Raw genomic sequence first — 21,290 nt, forward strand, 5'->3', positions numbered from 1 at the left:
ATGATCAGTAGGTAGGTTCCATAGATCCAGGATTAGTACTAACTATTGTAAATTGTCAAATAACTATTTACTTCTATTGTTGTACAGATTAAGAATACCTTAGTCAGGCTATATCATGTCATTCATAGAATAAATAATCACTATGACGACATATTCGTATGGCATGAACGGCGCTGACTTTATTATTTAATATAATTTTTCATAAAAATATATTTTGCCAAGTTTTTCTAACTTTATCTTTTTGAATTCTCAATACAATGCAGAAAATATCTAAAATGGACGAAGATAAAGGGATTGTTTATTGCAATCGTGTACTTCTCGGCAATTGGTATGAAACCACTAAATTGGAGGAGGTAAGAGAGAGTCTTTTAGTGTAAGATTTGCCAGCGTTTATCACTTTTTGTAACGTAATAGACTAGTTAGTATTTTTACAATTTTATCAAGTTACTATACCTTATAGCTTACTATTAATTAACATATACAAGATTAATTTCATTATATTATTTTAAAATTACAGTACAAATTAAATAGTTTTTTGGAGCAAATGAAAAAAGGAGATTTGATGCTGGCACGATTTCGCAAAATGACAGAGAACTTAAATAAACCAACAGTACTTACTCAAAGCTCTGGTACTATTAGCTTTGGCGCTAAGATATCATTATTGGCGCCACACGTACCAGGTTATATATTATTGGCGTTAATATCATTAAACGTCTATTATTATTCGTTTATTAGAGAATCGTAGGTGTAACTACTTTCTTTTCGTTATATAGAAATATTTTTGGCTTACAGCATCAGATCCGCCAGTTAAAGATAAAAAAGGTCTACTACTCGGTGGTCGTATATCGTCTAATGATATAAATTATTCTCAAGAATTAGAGGACGGCTGTTCTTTGGTAGGATTGGCCGATTTGCAGCCGGCAGAAAGGAGTACTTTCATTATTACTAGCTCGGATTACTGTAAGCGTGAGAATGAACTACTTAAATATAATCAAGAATTTCTTCTAACCCTTTCTTCTAGTGTCAAAAAGAAGGTAGAATAATTTAGCGTTTTTCTTTAAGCCTATTATTTAATTAATTTAATTAAGTAATGTATTAAGATCTGTTACACAAATTACAATTCATGTGACCAAGTGGTAGAAAATCCAATCATCGTAAGACACGCAATATTTCTTACAAGGGATCGAAATTCCATTCATGTCAATAAGACCTTTTCCTGTAAAATAGGTAGGTATTGGTAAAAGGTGCATTGTATTTCAGCCACTGTACATAAGGTACGATCCAAACCCGATCCCCGGTCTTTGCGGAATGTACCCTTTATACCTGAGCAAGCACGCAGTATCGAATACACGCTGGCGTGTGTTGCCGACTCAAAGTCCTAATATTACCCGTTTCGAACAGGAAGGGAATCCTATTAATGTGAGATTTTTAATATTATTACAGTTATGCTAATTGAAATATAAACAGGTGAGTGTACCTGATACTCATTGATGTAAAATATTAGCGAAGGAAATATAATCATTATATATTTAAATTAGCCCCATTTTGAATTTATAAAATACAAAAAAAAAAAATCAGTTCTGCTATTTGGTCTAATCCCATTTCTATTCTCGTGAGAATTTCTAACAATACTTTCATAATTGAACCTTAGCCTTTAAGGGTTTATTTCTTCACGATTAGTCAGTGAGTTAAATTTCGGTTTTTTTATTTAAAAAAGTATACATTTCTGTTTTACTTTTTTGTAAAAATGCTTATATTTAATAACAAAAAGTTATTTAAATTTATATAATTCAAGATAATAGTCATCAAGTAATTATACGGAGGTCTAAAAGATACTTATTTATATAATAGTATGACATACTAGTTACCTTATTGACTCCGTAATCGTAAAATGATATGGCTTCATAGTTTCGCAGCGCTGCGTAGCTGCACAAAAACTTCTACGAAGTATCTACTTTTTGATGATAATCTGAATGTTTAAAAACATTTTACTATAATCATAATCTAAGTCATGATTATTTCTTACATTTACCGTCCACTGCTAAATATAGATATTTAACGTCCAAGGATAATGACAAGTAAAATAATAAAAATAGAATAAAATATAATAAAAAATTATAACAAAACTAAAACTGTACCTATGTTAAATATTTTTAGAAATAAAATTTATGGGTACATATTAAATGCGATATAACAAATAATATAGGTTTTTTAAAAAAAATCTCTGTTTGTATTTGCCGGTTTATCTATTTGTATATTTAATGTACATAAAAACAGCCGGGCTGATTGTGATAAAAGTTTCATAGTTAAACTAAATGCACCTCACATTTATTTTAAAATATATCCCATAGACAGTTTAATAAATAACGTCCCAAATGGGTTACATTGTTAGTTATCGTAGCAAACTCGGGCACTGCTAGTAATAATAGCATTTATGTTTAGTTTATACATTATGCACATTATCATAAATTACCTATATATGGCGAATTTTACACCTAGCAGCATTATATCATGATAATTATTATTAACTTTTTTACCTATTATATTTAGCTTCGATTACGGTGAATCTAAAAGAAAATTTCTAAGTACTTGTTTGTAAACGTTGAGCTTCTTTGAAGTCAAGATGAAACCAAATTATCTTCGTAATTAAATAATACAAAGCAGACTGAAGACAAGAAAACGACGAAATTCTCAAATATCACGCATTAAATTCATATTTGGGGGAATTTAATTAACTGAGCGTCTTTATTTTCAGGTTAACACAGATGTCGTGATAAATCATTGTGCGACGAATGTTAATTTAGGAATAAACGTTGGCTGTTGGGCGATGGGATTTTACGGAAAAGTAATACGTTAAATTGTGTTATTATTCATAAACGTATTCACTAGTATATTAATATACATATCGCGAACAAAATTAGCAGTAATTATTTGATATCAGTTTAAGTTGATATTAAATAATTTTAAGAAATTAATTTCTAAACCGATTTTGTTGAAAGTTCACTTCCCTGTTGGTCGCGGGTTGGTAGGTAAATTTTGTCTTTACTAAATAGGCCGTAGCTAGATCTTAGAATTGATCACATTATGTAGTAGTATTTCATAAAATGATCAGCCGAAACTGACTATATTATTTGATTCACGCAAAAAATCACATTTGAGTGATTTTCGTAAATTTCAAGAAGTTTTATATCGTAACTGTTAGCTTGCACATTGGTAAATTTTAGAATTTTTATTTCTTAATTGGAAAAACATGAGATGGTAAATGTAAGGATTTTATAGAAAAAATCATATTTGGAAGTATCGCTAAACCGTAACCTATTCTACCCAACCTACTTAACGAGTACGGAGCATTACTCACCAAACATGTAATTTTGATAATTTTTTTTTTAATTAATCTCGTCTCTAATATAAATTTAAATTTTGTTTGATATAAATTCCAAAAAATATCTTCCTTTTATAAAATCCTTAGGTAGAATCGACACTCATATACCTGCTTTCTTTTATGAGCGTACCGGTGCCGACAAAACGTACTCCACTTCCTCTTACTCCAATGGGTTGTCACAAATTTAACAAATTACTTTGTTATATATAAATAAATATAATCAATTCGTTATAACATTAAAAATTAATACTCATAGGTGGCGACCTTGCATAGAAGGTAGTGTAGGGCGATCTCTCTACCAGGACAAGTGACGATGATGACTAATGACTTATATAAGACATAGACATATGTGTAATATACAATATATACAACATTTCTTGCAAGGCAATTTGGGGGGGGTGCTAAGTGAATACCCAGAAATTAATAAGTTTCAATGGAGTTCCTACCATCGATGTATCGTTATTATGTATTATATGTATAGTTATGACATAATTATTACTAATTAAAATTATGATCCATGAACTTTATTTAATATAGTTATGTGATTATATTTAACATTTTTTGGTTAAATAGGTAGCAACAGTGACATAAATGTAAATGCTGCTGAAGGCTAAACGTAATATCTTATTGGACTCAAGGTACTAAAAACATTGAAAAAACATTTGGATTATTATAGCTATCCTATGTATGAATGACAAGCTCTTGTCTCGTTTTTGTGACTGCATTATTAGTCTGTCAGCATGTACGATATGCTACGTCTATGTTTTTCAAAGACGCCATAAAATCACAAACTGTATTATTATTGAATTCGCGGGAGTGTCACTTCTACCTAACCTTTATTCTTATGGTTATTTAAGCACTGGTGCCTACTTAGAAATTATGTTTCAGATTTGTGCTCCCATTATGAAGACTTGTTTAGATGTTTACGGACGAGAACTGCCGAATAATATTTGGCAAATTTATACTCCGATAGCTAAATAGTTATTTCAAAATATTGCAAAAGTTTAATCGAGACACATTTCCTGATAAAATATAAATATATATATATATAATTACATCAATGAACAGTGTTTAATTTCTGAACAAAGTTACAAATTAATTTTACGAAGGTTAAAATGTTATCAAGAGATCTGGAACGTTCGTTATTGTCCCGCCTCGTTGATTATACGCCTCGAGATCTAAGGGTTTCGAAGTTATTGCGTCTACCTTCGAGAACATGAATAAGTCATATCCTTCGTTATAAGAATTGCTGTAAAATACCGCGAATATAGAACTGTTTTGACGGGAAAAAATTTGTTCGTACTTTTATTACACTAAATGTGGTTGCCTCTTTCCATTTGCAGGTTTAGTGATATTGAGTTTTGTTTTTAATTCAACAGAGTTAAAAGGGAAGAAGTTTAGGTTATTTGGCACCTTGGCACCTTATGATTTCTTTCTACTCCTATCATTCAAATCTTTATCAGAAGAGTTTTGAAGAATGGAGAAGAAGTTATCGAATGTATCAAATATAATACAGTAGAATAAATGTTATGAAAATAAGTTTCTTCATATGCAAAATGCATATTTTGAGAATATAATTTTTATTTCCCTTTATTATATTTTTTCTTATTCATTTTAGAAACTTTGTTCAACCCATGTAATTGACTGAATTAACAATTGCAACCATATAATGAGCTTATTTCTTTGACTTTAAAATTTTATTGTACTGTGGGACATTGTGGAAGTTTTGTTAAAAAAGAAATCAGTTGGATCCATTCTATATTCCTTTTCGCTATCTAGACTTTGATTGTGTACTTTTCCATTTGAGAATTGAATTGTTATCGATTCTCCAGCTCTCTTCTGCAGTAATAAATGTTCACTCGATTTTTAGCCAATTGAACGTAGTATACAAATTGTAAGTACCTACTTATACAAATATATCCATTTTTAACAATAATCGGCAAACGTTTATTTTCTGTATCATCAACTTTCTTATTTGAACTTATTTCGTCCTTTTATTAAGGGCAATAAAAACTTTTACACACCTTATAAGTTTACAGTTATCTAGCTGTTGGTTCTTGGTAATAGTTAATAACGTAGCTAACGTAAAACTTTTATTGTTAGAATATTATGTCAAAAACTCGCCTTATAAAATTGTAATCTCATATGAAGATAAGTCTGGCATTAAATATATTATTCAAACGTTCTTCATTTTATTTTCGTTTTTGGAAGTCGGTCGGTATCTACGACAATGAAAGAAAATTGAATTTGTTCTACAACATTAGCTCTACCATAGGAGTAATATAATTTTATTGTTCGAGTGCCACTAAATATAGCGTAATTCAACGAAATAATAGATATGTTTATATACCTACCTATATATACACTATAATGTTTATGTAACTACGTTTGTACTTAAATAACATTGATGAAATTACATATAAAAAAAATAATAGCTTTTGGCAATGACCGTAGCCTAACATAAACTTGTTAAAGTATGTAATAAATAGCTCCAAGACCTATGTTCGACAGTTTATATTTTGGAATCCTATAGCTATACAGAATAAATTTCGAAGATAATTCTTTATATTTAATTTAAAAAAAGGACGCGCTACACTCTTTTTACTTAGTGCAATTTCTTTTTACGAGCCTCCCAAAGGAAAGGGTTCTCAATTCATCAGATTTTTTTTTATTCCGACTACTCGTATGTCATGCAATAACGTTGCTACTCCTGTACCAATTTTTAAAATTCTTTTTGAAATCGACAGGGTAAACTCCTATGTTGGTCCCATATATTGGCATACTTTAAATACTTTCCATGGGCCTATAAAAAAAGTGTATGTGTGTTCTTACACATATTTTTGCGCATAGTTGAAAGCTGTTCATGCATTCGGGGCGAGTAAACCTGGCGTGGGTTCTAGATTATTCTAGGGTAGGTATAGCCAATTCGATCCCCTTTTGAAGAAGCTTAGTGGTCCTATATTAATTTTATGATGATTGAAGCAGTCGTCTTTGTTTGCGGAGTAAATTTTTTCTTATTGCAAAGCAAAGTTTACATGTAGATATGCGATTTCGTAATTTAAATACAAGTAATAAATGTACTTTGTTAATGTTAAGAAATAATATAAGTGAAAAATAGACAGGACAACGAATATAGACAAAAGATGTAACAAGCTGCATAAAATTTAGTTAAAAATAAATAGACTTTTGTTTATATATTCATATGTATCATTATTACCCCAATTCAAGAGGGGAGGGGGGCACAAGTAGTAAACTAATTTCACAATCCTGAATATTTTTTAAAAATTGTAAACAATATTTGCTGACATCAACATTTATGACATGCAAGTATTATATTGTATAATGAAAGAAGAAGCAGCTACCTAAATATTGGTAGTGGGTAAGTTTTGTTTATATAGCTACTTCGATTTACAAAGAATCACATTTCTAATCACCATATCAGAGACCTTTTCAAAATAATATTGAATATAATTTGTCAAATTCTAACTTATTATTCAACATTATTTTCAATCTAAATTTTCAGATCTATTGTAGACTTTGAATTACTACTATTAATTACTGAACATTTTTGTTTGCTGTGCGAATACCATTTCCATTATACGTTACAGAATTGTGGAGAAAAAGACGATGCCACGATAAAATAACACTATATAATTTTTTTTAATAATCGACTATTGAAAACATTAAACTTCTTTGTCCTAAAATCCCAGTATACGTTATGACTTTCTAAAATTAGAGGGAAACTTTTAAGTTGTCAACAGCGCTGTAGCCTCATTCGATGCGCAATAGTTTATGAATCTATAATCACTAAATCGGAAACTACTCCATGTTTCAGAGGACTCCATTGAACAAACTTGTAACTACACTAGAGATAAGTCGTCAGCCAGACTATTATGTAGGTTTACCGATGTCTAGTATGTAATGCTGCAGCTAGTTACGAAAATAACTTCCACCTGACTTTTTTGTATATATATTTTACTCATGTTACCTATTATCATCCTATTTCCTTATATTACTTTCAACGGACTTTGATATTTAAGAAGCAAAGTTTTAACATAATATGTACATAATTTTGTTTATCTGTAAAATATTTTGCCAAAATTAACACCGGATTAAGAAGTTTAATGAAGATTCTAAAGTTAATTTATCATAATAATTCGAATAGTAAAGGTTTGGGTATTGTTGAACGTGCATGTAGCAATTGCATAATTGAATAAATAACGAGTATGATGGTTAAAACACATCTGTAGCTCTCTAAGTTAAAACTCTTGACCTTCAAGAACAATATCAAAATAAATACTTAGTAAAAAATATTTTTAAAACTATGTATGTATTATCTTGTTTGGAAATGCTGACATATTATTTAATTAAGAATCGAAAAGAACTAAGAGACTTCCAAATAAATGAGAGAAAAAATAAATGTATAGAAATTCTTATTGCAATGCAGAGATTACAAGCTTACCGGCTTTATTACTATCTAATACGATAGATGGCGATAACGCTTTCTCTGTAACGAAAATTAAAATGCAATCACTTCGGATAGGGAAGGTACGGAGACCTGTCAGAAACATTCATTTTTCAATCTGTGTAATATGAGATTATAGATTGCAGGATAGTGTAGGATATTTTAGAAAATTTTCAGATAGGTAGACAATATAAGGGAATCTGTCCTTAGAAGTGTTTTATATTAAATTTATATTATACTTAGATAGACAAATGAAAAAGGAATTTTTAAAGTCGACACGTTAATGAGGGAGATCCAATACAAAAAATAAGAATGAAATCGATTTAAATACATTCTTTTAATATGCAGTCAGAAACAAACTAACGTGATAAAAAAACGTAATTTTTAAGTAACTTAATTTTTAAAAATGTTTGTTTTTATAAACTTTATTGTATATTCACATTGACATAGATATTAGATAACAAATGATAATTACACTGAGTGTAATGCTAAGAACAAAGAATCTTTAGTATAATGCTAAGAACAAGGAATTACATAGGAGTGATAAAATTGTCAATTCATAGCAGGCTAGTGTATAGAAAATGTTATACGGCCGTATAACCCTACCAAATTCAGATACAGCCTGCTTGCATACTTTCTACATAAACTGTGTTGAATATATAATCTAGTAATGTAAAATTTGTTACTGTCAAATATTTGACATATCAAACACTTTCTACACTCTAGCCTGCTATGAATTGAGAAAAATAGCAACTGAGGGTGTATTCCGTCCTCTTTTTACTGATTATATTTTCATAAGAAGAAAGGAGCCATCCATAAGATTTACAGTTTTATTTTATCATTCCTTCTATGTAATTTCTTGTTCTTAGGTGTAACGTACTAATTGAGTGACAGTCTATTTATTAAGTGGATATAGCAGATCTCATGGACTATGAACAAAATATAAACAAATCGTTTAGTCTCTAAAATGTATATAAGTAACTTTATCATTACCGTACCTAAGTTATGATGAACATACTTATTATAAATTTTTTACTTAGTGGATAATTTTATTGTACACAGTACATACTGTATGCCTGGAAATTATCATATGTGGGTTCATTTAGTTTACTTGTGCAAAATGCTTGAGGTGATATGAAAATTTAATTAGTCTGCCTCGAACCTTGTCTGTTCCAAATTCACGCATATAGAATATACAATTAAGGAATGTAGACATGACCGCAGATTTCTTGTTTGAATAGTTAATTTGTATTATGAAAGTCACATATTATAATAATTATCTTATTCTATTGTATTAACATATTTTTGGGATAGTTGGTAAATTTTCCAAATCATTTTTCAACATGTATATAATATGAATGTATGTATATATATTTTCTAGAGTATGTATTACATTTTTTTTATTAATAACGTTAATTTATTTTGTAATGTTATTATTTAAGTTACATAATTGATTTTACGGATATTTTATACCACTGTAAAATGTTAATTACTATGCCTATCTAGGTGTATCATATTAGAGTATCTGGGTATACGGAAGAATGCTCTCATTTCCGTAGATGAGAGAGAGTGCTTATCAGAATAATACGTTAAGTACTCGCAATAAAACAAAACAAGAGCAGCTCTTTAACCTCTTGTCTGATGTGGGACGAAGGGAAACCATAGCGCGGTTCCTGTGTGTACTTATATTTACTGCTGAAAGTTATCTACTCTCATGTGAGATATGGCTCGTAACAACGCCCAATTACTGTGTTTGGTAAAGTTTTCACTCTATGACACGGTTACCAAGGTGTAATGTTACTTACATTACCTTAATGTATACTGTTAAATTTTTTTATCAGTGAAAATGGGAAGTTAATGCTTTGATATATAACTAAGTAGATCCTAAATTAAAGATGTATGTGCGTAATATTTTTTATTGTATATATATCTGGGGATAAAAATATTCTTTACAATGAACTAAAGATCGACTCTAATAATAATACAATTAGAATGAAACCAACATGAGAGTAAGCTTTTGAAATTAAAAAAGAATCATCATAATTGACTCACAATTGACGAAGATATCTCGTAACATATGTATAAAAAAACGAGAACCTCCTCCTTTGCTAAGTTTGTTAAAAATATAAATAATAAATGAGTACATTTTGGAAGTAAGATCAAATTAAAAATACCCGTAACTGGTGAGTAGATTGATGAATGTGGAAGAAGCGAAAGAGATGTCTGTTAAATTGCTTTTGCTTACCCAGTGGGAGACGAGCATGACCTTAGATTGTAGATAGGGCAATATAGAGAAAACATAATATATATGTTAAAGCTAGATAAACAAGTAGGATACTTACTTACACAGTATAAGTTCAAGGCTGATTTCGCGGAAGTACGAGTATGAACAATACACATTTTTTTTTATTTTTTATTTTTTTTTAGTTATTATGCTGTAAACATATTTTTAAACGCAATATTATGATATAGAATATTATTATTTTATTATCATAGAACAATCCAAAATATATTGTATAAGAATTGATACAAAAAAAAGATCAAATTCAACCCATTTAGCACCTTTTACATTTACAGCCTTTGAACATCCACGATTCAGAAATAAAATAATATCAAATACGTGAATTATTGCTATTTCTGCAACTTCAATTCCATATCAGATCTGTCACATGCATACATTTACAAAACATGCACATTTGTGTAACAATTTTCTTGTCTCATCTTTGTGATTGCATTGCCAGTCTGTCAGTACGTTTTATTACGACTATGGGCGTGACAAGTATGTACATACATTTTATTTAATTCAAACTATAAAAACTATATTTAATGAAGAATGCCTAGTCATTTTTTTTTCAAGACAAAGGTATTGTACATTAATGACACATATTCTACATCATACGATTTCAATGATAAAATAAAGTTTCCTTGTAAAATACAAAATAGAATTTTCACCAACTCCGCCACCAGCTATGTCCTCCATTTATCTCTGTTCAGGCGGTATTTCCCGTAAAACGTCGTTCATTAACGTTGACAATAGGCTCGATAACAATTCTAAAAACTCGTCACTGGGAGAACAAAGGTTTATCATCGCGACAGAGCTCGGATCACTGGTAAAGGTACGTAAGAGTTTATTACGCTGAGCCAACTTGTATCAAATACTAGTTGTGTTTAATATATTAATTTATGAGGTTTACTTTCATATAACTATAAGTATTTTATCAATCAATTCCAAAAAATAAAGACATTTCCAATTCGACTTTTTTATGTAGGTACAAATATGTTTTATATAATTGTTAATTCTGAATTAATTTTGACGATTTTTTTCGTAGTCGATAGGATTTACCTCCTGTGTTGATATCACACTAATTTTGTCACGATTAATGTGGGATTTTGTATAATTCTGATGTGGGCCTAAAGAAGTAGGTTTTATTAATTACTAAAGAAACAAAATTTTATTTATTTCAAATATATCCGTCGTAGATAAATGCTACACTTTTAAGTTATAATTACAACAGAAACCTTATTTTTAGATTGGAATTGTTACCAAATTGGGGAAACGTACAAAGAGTCTGTCAAGATCAATTAATTTTTAAAATAGGTTGAATATATAATTGGTTTCTAAATATAAATGTTTTTATTACTTAATTTTTTATTCATCAATATTCTTGTATTTAGCACCTATCTAATTTTCAACTCAATTCAAGTAATACAGGCGATCATGTTATGGTGAACTCTACAAGTAAATTCGTAGTCGGCTTTTAAAATAATAATATTAAAGGCATGATCTAAAATATCAAATTAGTTTGTTACCAGAAATAAAAATCAATTAACAATTTTTATTATTATGGTGTTGATAATGAAAAAATAAAAAATAGAAGAAATAAGCAATTTCTATTAATGTCGTATTGGAGTTTGCGAGTTCACTTTCCTTTAGAATCCGAAAGAGAACAATTAACTTATTGTTCTTTAAATTAATTATTTTTAGAACATATGGTAAGGAATATATTAAATATGACAGAGAAAAAAAAAATATTTACGTAACTTATTATCTTTATTATTGAAAAGTTATTAATTTAGTACAATAGGTACCTATAACACAATGTCATATCAATATTCCTTCGAATGTTCTATAGCATTCAATTGTGACGATGATACCTAACTGGTATTATTTGCTAGTCATAACTAATTGGTTTAGATAAATAGATACCGAATGGATGACTATCTTATAGGTACATTTTGTATTTATTCTCTTTTGGTTTCAATTGGTTAAATAACAAAGATCTTTTGGATGAAATATATATATATATATATATATATATATATATATATATATATATATATATATATATATATATATATATATATATATATATATAATCGAATTTAAAATCTCCTTTTTACAGTTATATTATGTTAGAAAATAACACAAAATAGAAATAATATTTAAAAATAATTCAATTGTTATTGAAAAAAAAAAACTCCACCTTATTTCGGGAATTTAAATTCAATTGTGAGGAATTTTTTCGGGTACTTCCAACACCATTTTATGGCGCGAATTCTTTTTAATTTTATTTATATATTTATAACTGTATTTATGCTCAAAATTGGAGATGTTTACCGGTTATAAGCAATTCTTTTATTATTTCCTTTATTACTTTATGTCTTATAATTTTTGCTTCTTTTTAGTGCGCAAAAGCTCATTTTATTTATTAAATAATTAAATATAGTCACGTCAGCGTAATTTGACAATTAGCTAACAAAAAGTTGACCGCTTTTAGACTTGAGGCTCTATCTATGTAATTACTAAACAATCAAAATAGCCCGGCTATGCGGTAATTACTTTTCAAACGCTGATAGAATGAAACTGCGTAAATCTTGGAATGGTTAATAGTTATAACAATTATTTATTACTTTGGTTATAGTTAAGTGCTGGACTGTTACTAAGTATATTTATTTACTTAGCATATGTTCAAATATTTTGATAAATAACAATTTAATTTATTAAATAATTAATTTATCTACGTATTAGACAAGTTTTAGTTTTTGTATATTCTATTTTGCGAGTATTGTCTTCTTTGACTACTTGTCTTTATCTATACTAATGTAATAAAGAAATATAATTTATATGTTTATTTGAACCTGCTTATCTTTGAAATTATCGATTTGAAAATACCGTGTCAGATTTGAAAATCAATTTTGTCGCATTTGATGAGAAATTTTTTGAAGAAATTATGTCACGATTATATGTAAATATGATGATCTTGAGTAATGGCCTGAATTAATAATAAATTATTCGTATTATTATTATTTGACAGTCTTTACGTGTGAGTTTGCTTACAGAACAGGGGTATATTGATTGATTGGTATAAAAAGTAGCTCCTTCTACATCGTAAATAATACGTGTACGCCAAAATTCGATTATTTGAACCGTTGCGTCAAGAAGTAACAAATAAACTTCCCTACTACAAATACAATTGCTTTTATCTATTTATTGTGTTAGTTAAGATAGTAAAATTTAAAAGAAAAGAAACTACTGACTGAACATAACTATGGTTTTCATGAGACTATCGGATCATCAGGACCATCGAGAATTTTTAATGATGGACGTTGAAGCCGACATTGACACTTTGCTGGTGAGTACTAATTTTATTTATATAAATATTGCAAGCAAGCGGAAATTAAAATTCTTTGATAATAATTATCAAAGAGATATTTAATAACATCCGTTTCCTTAATATTTCATCATAAACTTTTTAGTCAATTTGAATGACGGCTCTGTCCCAATACCTAATTTAAAGAATCAAGTAATCTTATTTGCTGTTTAAAATTTAGAAAAGTCTATGAATTATTTATTTTTAATTACACTAATCTATTTTAATTAATTAAAAACATTCAGTAAAATTAAATTAAGTTAATAAGATATACATACGTAATTGAGACTAAGAATGACAACCACAAAGTGAAATTCGAAGATCATGGACCGTACAGTGTAATTTTTAATACCGATTCTATGTTATTAATTTTGTGCATGTGACGACGAAGTAAGATTTCTTTCTCTCTCTTTCTTATTCGTAAAACATCGTAAGCACCAGTACAAGAAAAAGAAGACTTGATTGTTTGTAATAGACAGCTACATCTTCTTCTCAATGAGAAAGATCCATGGTCGTCCAGAAGATAAGGTTAACGTGCAAATATAACGAAAGGCTCTATACCATTTCGTTTACAAATGTGTTATAAAGTTATATTTTGATTTCTAAAGATTCTTTTTAATAACTCATTTAAAAAGTAATCTCTACCATTCAAAAAGAACTCTGTTCATGTAGATGAAAAGATTCCTTATAATGTTTCCACAGGCGCAAGTGCAGGGCTAAGCACCAAGTAACTGTGTATTCATGTTATCTTAACTTTCGGTCTACACTTCTAAACAAACTGTATTTTACCCTGACCCTCGAGGGTCTTTAACGCCTTTTTGTTTCTCTCTTACTACGTATTTCCTTTTATCGCGTAGAGGTATGTAACGATTTCAGTGGTGCCTTTTCGTTAAGTAATTTATGCATTTCTTCAGTATATATATAAGCTAAGTACAAGTTTATTTACCGTTGTAGTTGTTAAATGTTGGTGAATGTAATAATCCAATACTATATAAACAATAAAAATAAAAGTTCCTGTCATGTTTCGGATGTCAATGGGCGCCTATATTCACTTATCACCAGATGAGCATCACGTTTGTTTACTCCCTGTATTATAAAAATTAAAAAGAATTATTTAATTGTATAGAATACACTTTTTTGTAGAAATATAAGAGCCCGTTTCTACATAAAAATATTTATATAAAGATAGTTATTTGTGAAAAAAAAATGAAGTACAAAAGATCTCTACAATATTGTGCAAGTATTAAATAACTGTTTAAAAAATAAAACTGCAAAGTTTTTGTTGGGAATTGGTGGTTGTTACAGTTGGTCGTACTGTGTAACCTTTCCCACGTGAATAATTCATAGCTTTGAGTTTCACAATAATATTTGTTTGAGACTAACTGTACTAAAAGCTATTACTACTGAAGAAGAACAATGTTAATAGGTTGGGTACTATTTGTATACGAATTGGATTAAAATTATGAGAAAGTAATTTTTTTATGATTAGCTTTAAATTATTATTATTTTTTTATTGTAAAAGTTTCGTAAGTGCTCATTATATTTTAATATAATAACAACCGGATGAGCTCGATAATGTTGATAATTAATCTTTAATGTCATCTAAAGCTTGATAAAATAAAAGATACGTATCAAGCGAAGTATCAGGAATTTATTATGAGCAACAAGCTGATAATCCACTCTAATAGAAATTGGTAATCATTATCTTTAGATATAAATAACACTATAATAAATTAATAACAAATATTTGGTAACAAGATGTAAAATATTGTATATTATTATTATGGGTTTCTAGCTTTTTAAAAGCTAGAAACACATCATAGATAGCACAATTAAATGAGGATTTGAAATTCATACAATATTTAATACCACGCGCATCCCAAAAGCCAGAGGAAGTATATTTTTATGGCAGCGCTCATACATGCAAATGGGTTTCGTTTGAATATCTAAGCTTTTGAATAGATAATGGATGTCATTACTTTTTAATATAAGATTTAAGAAAATTTCGACGTTACCCAAAATTGTATTGAAGGAATTTAATTATATCTGTAAAAATATTATCTCTAATAATTCATTCATTCAGTCTATTATAGGCCTAGCAATAAATCTCTCAATTTAACAAAAATACAAAAACATAAAATATTATACAGAACAATTTGACTTTGTGAAAAAAAAAAAATATAGTGATGTGAAATAAAAGTAAAGTAAGTAATGTAAAAGTAACTAATCGTAACAAATTTAATATAAGAATAACACGCTAAAAACCCTGTCTATTACAAAATTTATAAAAAAATATACTTATATATTCTTATGAAAATTCTTTAAAAGCAAATAAGAATAATACAAATAAAAGTTTTTAAATAAAGAATTTGAAAATAATTGTCAATTGATTTGTAGCACAGATAATAAAATACTATCGCAAGTATAGTGGAACATACATACATACTGATTGTGTTTGGCTGAACTAGGTTATAAAATATCTATCTCAAACAACTGTTCAATTTTCAAGAGCTACAAATTAATATTTATCAATATAGTATGTAGCAATATTATTTGTACTAAATGATAATTGTCACAAGTATAGAATATTGTAGCAAGACAAGAAACGCAATATGAAAGGTGGCCTCTCTGTTTGTAGAGTATTATGAATATATGTATGAAGAAGGGCATAATAGCAGCTGATACCTACCTATGTACGTATACGTAACATGTTTATACTTACTCAGAATACATTGTAATTTAAGTAATGCATTTAAATAGTTTTGAACGTGGAGGGGACGAAAGAGGTTAGTTTGAATCGTGCATTTGTTGTGACGTATGTGTATGTACTGCCGTGTGTGACCCGGATTCTCTCTCTCTAAAAGCTTAACTGCGGTTGCCAACTGGTCTGCTGATCGTGGCAAATACTGGTAAAACTCCCCTTATGGGGAAGGCTTATGTCCAGCAGTGGACAAATAACGGCTGAAATATTAAAATGTGTATGTATGTTTTTCGAGTGATCATAGACAGTACTTTTAGTTTATTTTTACTGATCGATATTTCTACAATAACCATAATTTTTATGGGCATCATAATGTATTCTGCTGATGCCCTTGGTATTGTACTTTTTCGAAAATATATTTTGGTATTAGATGATTATGTGAATTTCAACGATTTAGTTCTACTAGGTTGTACGATTATACCTATGCTATGGATTATGTGTGAATACATTTATCGTATAAAAGTACGACTTAACATAGACAAGGTTTCTTTAAATAAATCAGTTAATTAAAAAAAAATATCGCAATTAGAATTTCATATTTAGTAGGTAAATGTATTATCAATATGAGGAAGATGATTGACTGACTGACTGATCCATATATAAGTGTACAGCCAAAATCGCTGAATCTAGAATCTTGAAATTTTGCAAATAGGTTATTTATATGGCGTAAGTAAACAATAAGAAATGTTGAATATTAAACGTTTAAGGGAGTAAAACGGAATTTGAAAGTTTTGTATGTAATTTCGTCATTTTACAAATTTTGACATGTAACATATTAAATTTAGGTTTTTAGTTCAAAACAAAAATTATATTTTTATTGGTTTTTAAGGAATTCACCCCTAAAGGTATTAAATATGATTGAAAGTTTATATGGGAGTTTTGTTATAATTGAAGCTAGAAGAACGGAACTTTAGTTAAACTAAAGATTCGTTTTTCTCTTCGACTTAAAATTAAAAATAAATAAAATACAGTCCAAATTTTCATCCCCAATTTGACCACAGGGGTTTATTTTTTTTTTGGAAATTTAACCCTTAAAAGGCTTAAATAAGGGATGAACGTTTTTTATAGGAATTATATAATTTTTGGAGTTAGGAGTATGAAAGTTTGTTTTTAGGTTTTTGATTAAAAACAAAACGTTTTTCAACTGTTTTGGAAATTCTAGCCCTAAGATAGGGAATAATTTGATTAAGATGAAAACGAAGTTTTAAATGCAGTTTTTTGTTAAGAAATATATATAATGCTTTATTATTATTTAAAATATCGATATCTTAAGAAGGTAAAGAGGGTAAAATATATGCAATATAACTGAACTCCACGCAGATAAAATTGCGGTCACTAGCTCCAATTTATAAGACTGAGGCGGAAAATGATTCCTGCGAGAAATCGAATACCGCACGCGAGCGAAACAATTTAATTTTACAAATCATAAAATTAATATTAATTTTATGATTTGTAAAATTAAATATAAACCATTAACCATTATGTATACAAGTAAGTATATTCGTATTTAATTTCTATTCACATTTTACTTACATTTACGTAGTCGTTTGAAACTCTGAAAAGGCAGAGCATTAAAAACACAAAATTAATTTATCCTCAAGTAAAGAAACGTTTTAACTTCCTTTTTCCTTTAAGAAATTTGAGTGCCCTTGTTGAGGGGAGAATTTGGAAAAAAATATTTTAACGGAGAATCTCTGTTACTTAGTAACGGAGAGCCATAATTTGCATGCAGGTGATCACACTGCGAAGAACTTCAGACATCATTAAAACTTATTACCCTGAGATCTGCTTGTAAGACGAAAACAGCCAAGTTATTCTCGCGTCGGTTGGTTACAATGTGAAAACTGTATAGATATATTTATTGTTCACTTAGCTGTACTGAAGAAATTTTTAGAAGCTTGCGAAAATAACAACGCTTTCAGCAGATTGTTTTAATCTTATTATTTTTTTTTGACAAAATATTTTTAAATATAAATTTTAAAATGTACCTGTATGTACTCGTAGCGGTTTTATAACATATTTTTTTTTAACGGAATAGTACGTTTTAAAAGTAGTATCATCAAGACTATGATAAATGTAGGTAGCTATTCTTATCCACCCCTGTAAAAACGTCGCGAATAATCTCCTTGGTCTCATTACTGGCATGTTTCCTTCACTCGGCAATATTTTCACCTGTTAATAAAGAGAGAACATTACTCAAACAAGTATCTTGATATTTTTACTTGCAGTGTTGGCTCTGAGAGTAATCTGCCAATATTAGATATGCGCCACTCAGCGACTTTTGAAGGAAACGTGGGTTATCGTAGTCGAAAATAAGCTTTTTCGATGTTATATAAAAATTTCGTAGTGCAAATCCACACTGCATTCCAATGAAGCGAATTGTAGATAAATTCATAGGATGTTGTAGAGATAACATTTAATAAATGCAAATTGGTCTCTTAGTAAATGTTATTCATAGAAGAAGGGCAAACTTCATTCATATTCAGTAGAATGTAATACAAAACAAAGTGAGAATGAGCAAAATTAGATTAATTTACGAATATACAAGGCAACGTTGAAATGCATTCATTCATTCATTAATGAATTCAAAATTAACATCTAGTAGCAACTACCTATATTAAATGTTCTAGGGCTTTTGGGTAATAACAGATAGTTTGGGTTTGGAAATGAATATTCACTTTTTAATACAAACATGATTTACTTATATTAGATAATGTAATTATATTATACGTTAATAAAGTTATAGGTTAATTGTTCGTAGCAACAAAAGAAGTGTAATTCTATTGCTAATAATAAACAACCCCCCGGGAGTCTAACTACGAGTATGGTGGCGCAATAAACGTTAGGTACTTATTAAACGCGATAAAATATATTGTAAAACATTTCTTGTCGATTAATGCAATGTATCTTAGATGACTTTAGATACGGCCATTTCGTTGAGATATTACTTTGTATATAATCTTGCTGTTTTATTATTTCCCCAGAGATATTTATGTAGCGCGATGTTATTTACTACTATCCTATGCATGACTTTTCTTGCCAATCGTATCATTTTGGTATGTTACGCTATTTATAACAGTATTATTACATTTTTTATTAGCTTATTAGGTTTGGATTATGAATATAGATAATGTATTTTGTAAATCTATTATAGTTCAACTGTGCATATATCTTTAATGCATAATATTTGTATAAGACATTTGTAGCTAGTAGATGTGTCTCGGTAAACAACTAAAAGCAACTCTACTGTATCCAAGGGTTGTAACTTTTGGATATTTGATATACAACTATATTTAAAATTTAAGGATTTGAATTTAGATATGTGCGCGTTTATAATATGATTGTTATATAAACTCGAAGGCATTTTAAAAGCGTAACAATTTTTTTTCATTTTGGTCTTAATTTTCAGTTCTCAGTATATAGAATATTGTTAGATTCATGCTAATTTCATAACTTTTGTAATAACTTTATAGAACCAGATATTTTTTATGAGAAAATAACCTTTCTTAGTTATATATATACATTTATTAAAGTAATTAGGTAGTTTGAATACCGGAAATTATGATCCCTGAACAGTCTTGGGTATTATAAAATTAATATTATTAAACTCTCGATTTATTTATGTAGAAGCATGATAGTTTCCTGTTTTGATCAATTTAATACATAAGAATACAATAATACTTCATTAAATGGTAAACATTTATGATTAGACACTTGGCAATTAACTTATTGTAAATTGATAAAGAAATATTATTAAGTAAGTCATCATGAAAATGGTTTTTGTACTCTTCTCATATTCCAATTATGTTTTTCCACTAATATATTATTTGCAGTTTTGAAAGCTAGATTAGGGTAGTGATTCAGAATAAATATTCAGGTTGGGTATTGGTAAAAAATTTATGTATATAAAAAATCTAAGTGAATATCCCACGTCTCTTATATTAATCATACCTTCTAGACGCGTGTGTTGACAACCCTAACGGAACTGTGCAAATAACGACGTCTTGGCGAAGGTTATTAGCTCTATATACGTAGCTCAAAATACTGCCTCCAAGTTTTCCAATATCAACGATATTATTCGTTTCCGTACCTTTTATGTAAATTAACTTAGTCACGACAAGCCTTCATTATAAACAAATTTTGCGGGTTCTTAGCATTTTCTTTTTGATTAAGTCGAAAAATATTTAACAATTTTTACTTCAATTCTCAATAGTTTAATTACTATCTTGAAATCTTCTGTTAAGCAATACGTTAGTATTTGCCTATTAAAGGGACGTTATATTATTATTTTATTCAGGTAGGTATATTATGTGTTTTAAAATAAGATTCATCAGTGTTTGATATCTTATTCTCATTACGAGCGTTTCACTACTTAAAATGAATGTTATACATATTGTAGTGTTATTTGCCATGTAAATCTAATGATTTATCGAATAAGCGGAATCAATATTCTGTTTAAAATATGTAGTTCGTAGTTATGTACCTTGTTAACATAAATTATAAAGTTGTGAAACTAATGTCAATCAATGTTCAAGCTACTTGATAACTCGTTCTGAGTGGATGTCCACTAAGTAATTCAATTTGTAATGGTACATACTCGTACACTTATTGAATTTGAAAAGAGGCAAAATCTTATAAGCATTGAACGTTATATGCGGCGACTGAAAATAGATAAGTACTTACCTATATATTTTACAAATATTTTCTTATAGAACTTTATTAGGTATATAACGTTTATAATTTAATTCTAACATTTACTTTGGATATTTACTGCTACTCGGAGTATAATATATATAAAAAATATATAATAATAATAATCTAACAGTGTATTTATAAGTAAATATAAATTCAACAAATTAATACCTATTTAATTGGTAAGTGTAAATACTAGAGTGTAGAGTAGATATACTGATACATATATAAAATTATTTGTTCTTCAATTTATTTATATTAAGTACATTTATATTTAATTTAAAATCTTCTACTATGCGCGGAATTTTATTTGTTTTTCTGCAACTATTTGTTATTAAG

The 21,290-nt window shown here is 28.6% G+C and overlaps 1 protein-coding gene across 1 annotated transcript; it reads left to right on the top strand.

Annotated features, from left to right (window-relative positions):
• Positions 1–238: 238 nt before the first annotated feature.
• On the top strand, positions 239–4,363 carry LOC113518568 (cilia- and flagella-associated protein 161-like). Its single transcript, XM_026903551.2, has 6 exons — positions 239–353; positions 518–680; positions 793–1,034; positions 1,261–1,419; positions 2,756–2,845; positions 4,271–4,363. The coding sequence occupies exons 1-6, from the start codon at positions 258–260 to the stop codon at positions 4,361–4,363; spliced, it is 843 nt and encodes a 280-aa protein (XP_026759352.1). The 5' UTR covers positions 239–257.
• Positions 4,364–21,290: the final 16,927 nt, after the last annotated feature.

This window comes from Galleria mellonella, unplaced genomic scaffold (genome assembly GCF_026898425.1).
Source record: "Galleria mellonella isolate WM207_F2 unplaced genomic scaffold, CSIRO_AGI_GalMel_v1 utg132, whole genome shotgun sequence".
Classification (NCBI taxonomy): domain Eukaryota; kingdom Metazoa; phylum Arthropoda; class Insecta; order Lepidoptera; family Pyralidae; genus Galleria; species Galleria mellonella.

Bases quoted from the DNA above. Each gene is read 5' to 3' on its own strand.
- LOC113518568 (XM_026903551.2), top strand. From the start codon at position 258: ATGCAGAAAATATCTAAAATGGACGAAGATAAAGGGATTGTTTATTGC. The intron at 1,035-1,260 runs GTAGAATAATTT...ATTGTATTTCAG, and splicing joins CTTCTAGTGTCAAAAAGAAG to CCACTGTACATAAGGTACGA. The intron at 1,420-2,755 runs GTGAGATTTTTA...CTTTATTTTCAG, and splicing joins AGGAAGGGAATCCTATTAAT to GTTAACACAGATGTCGTGAT.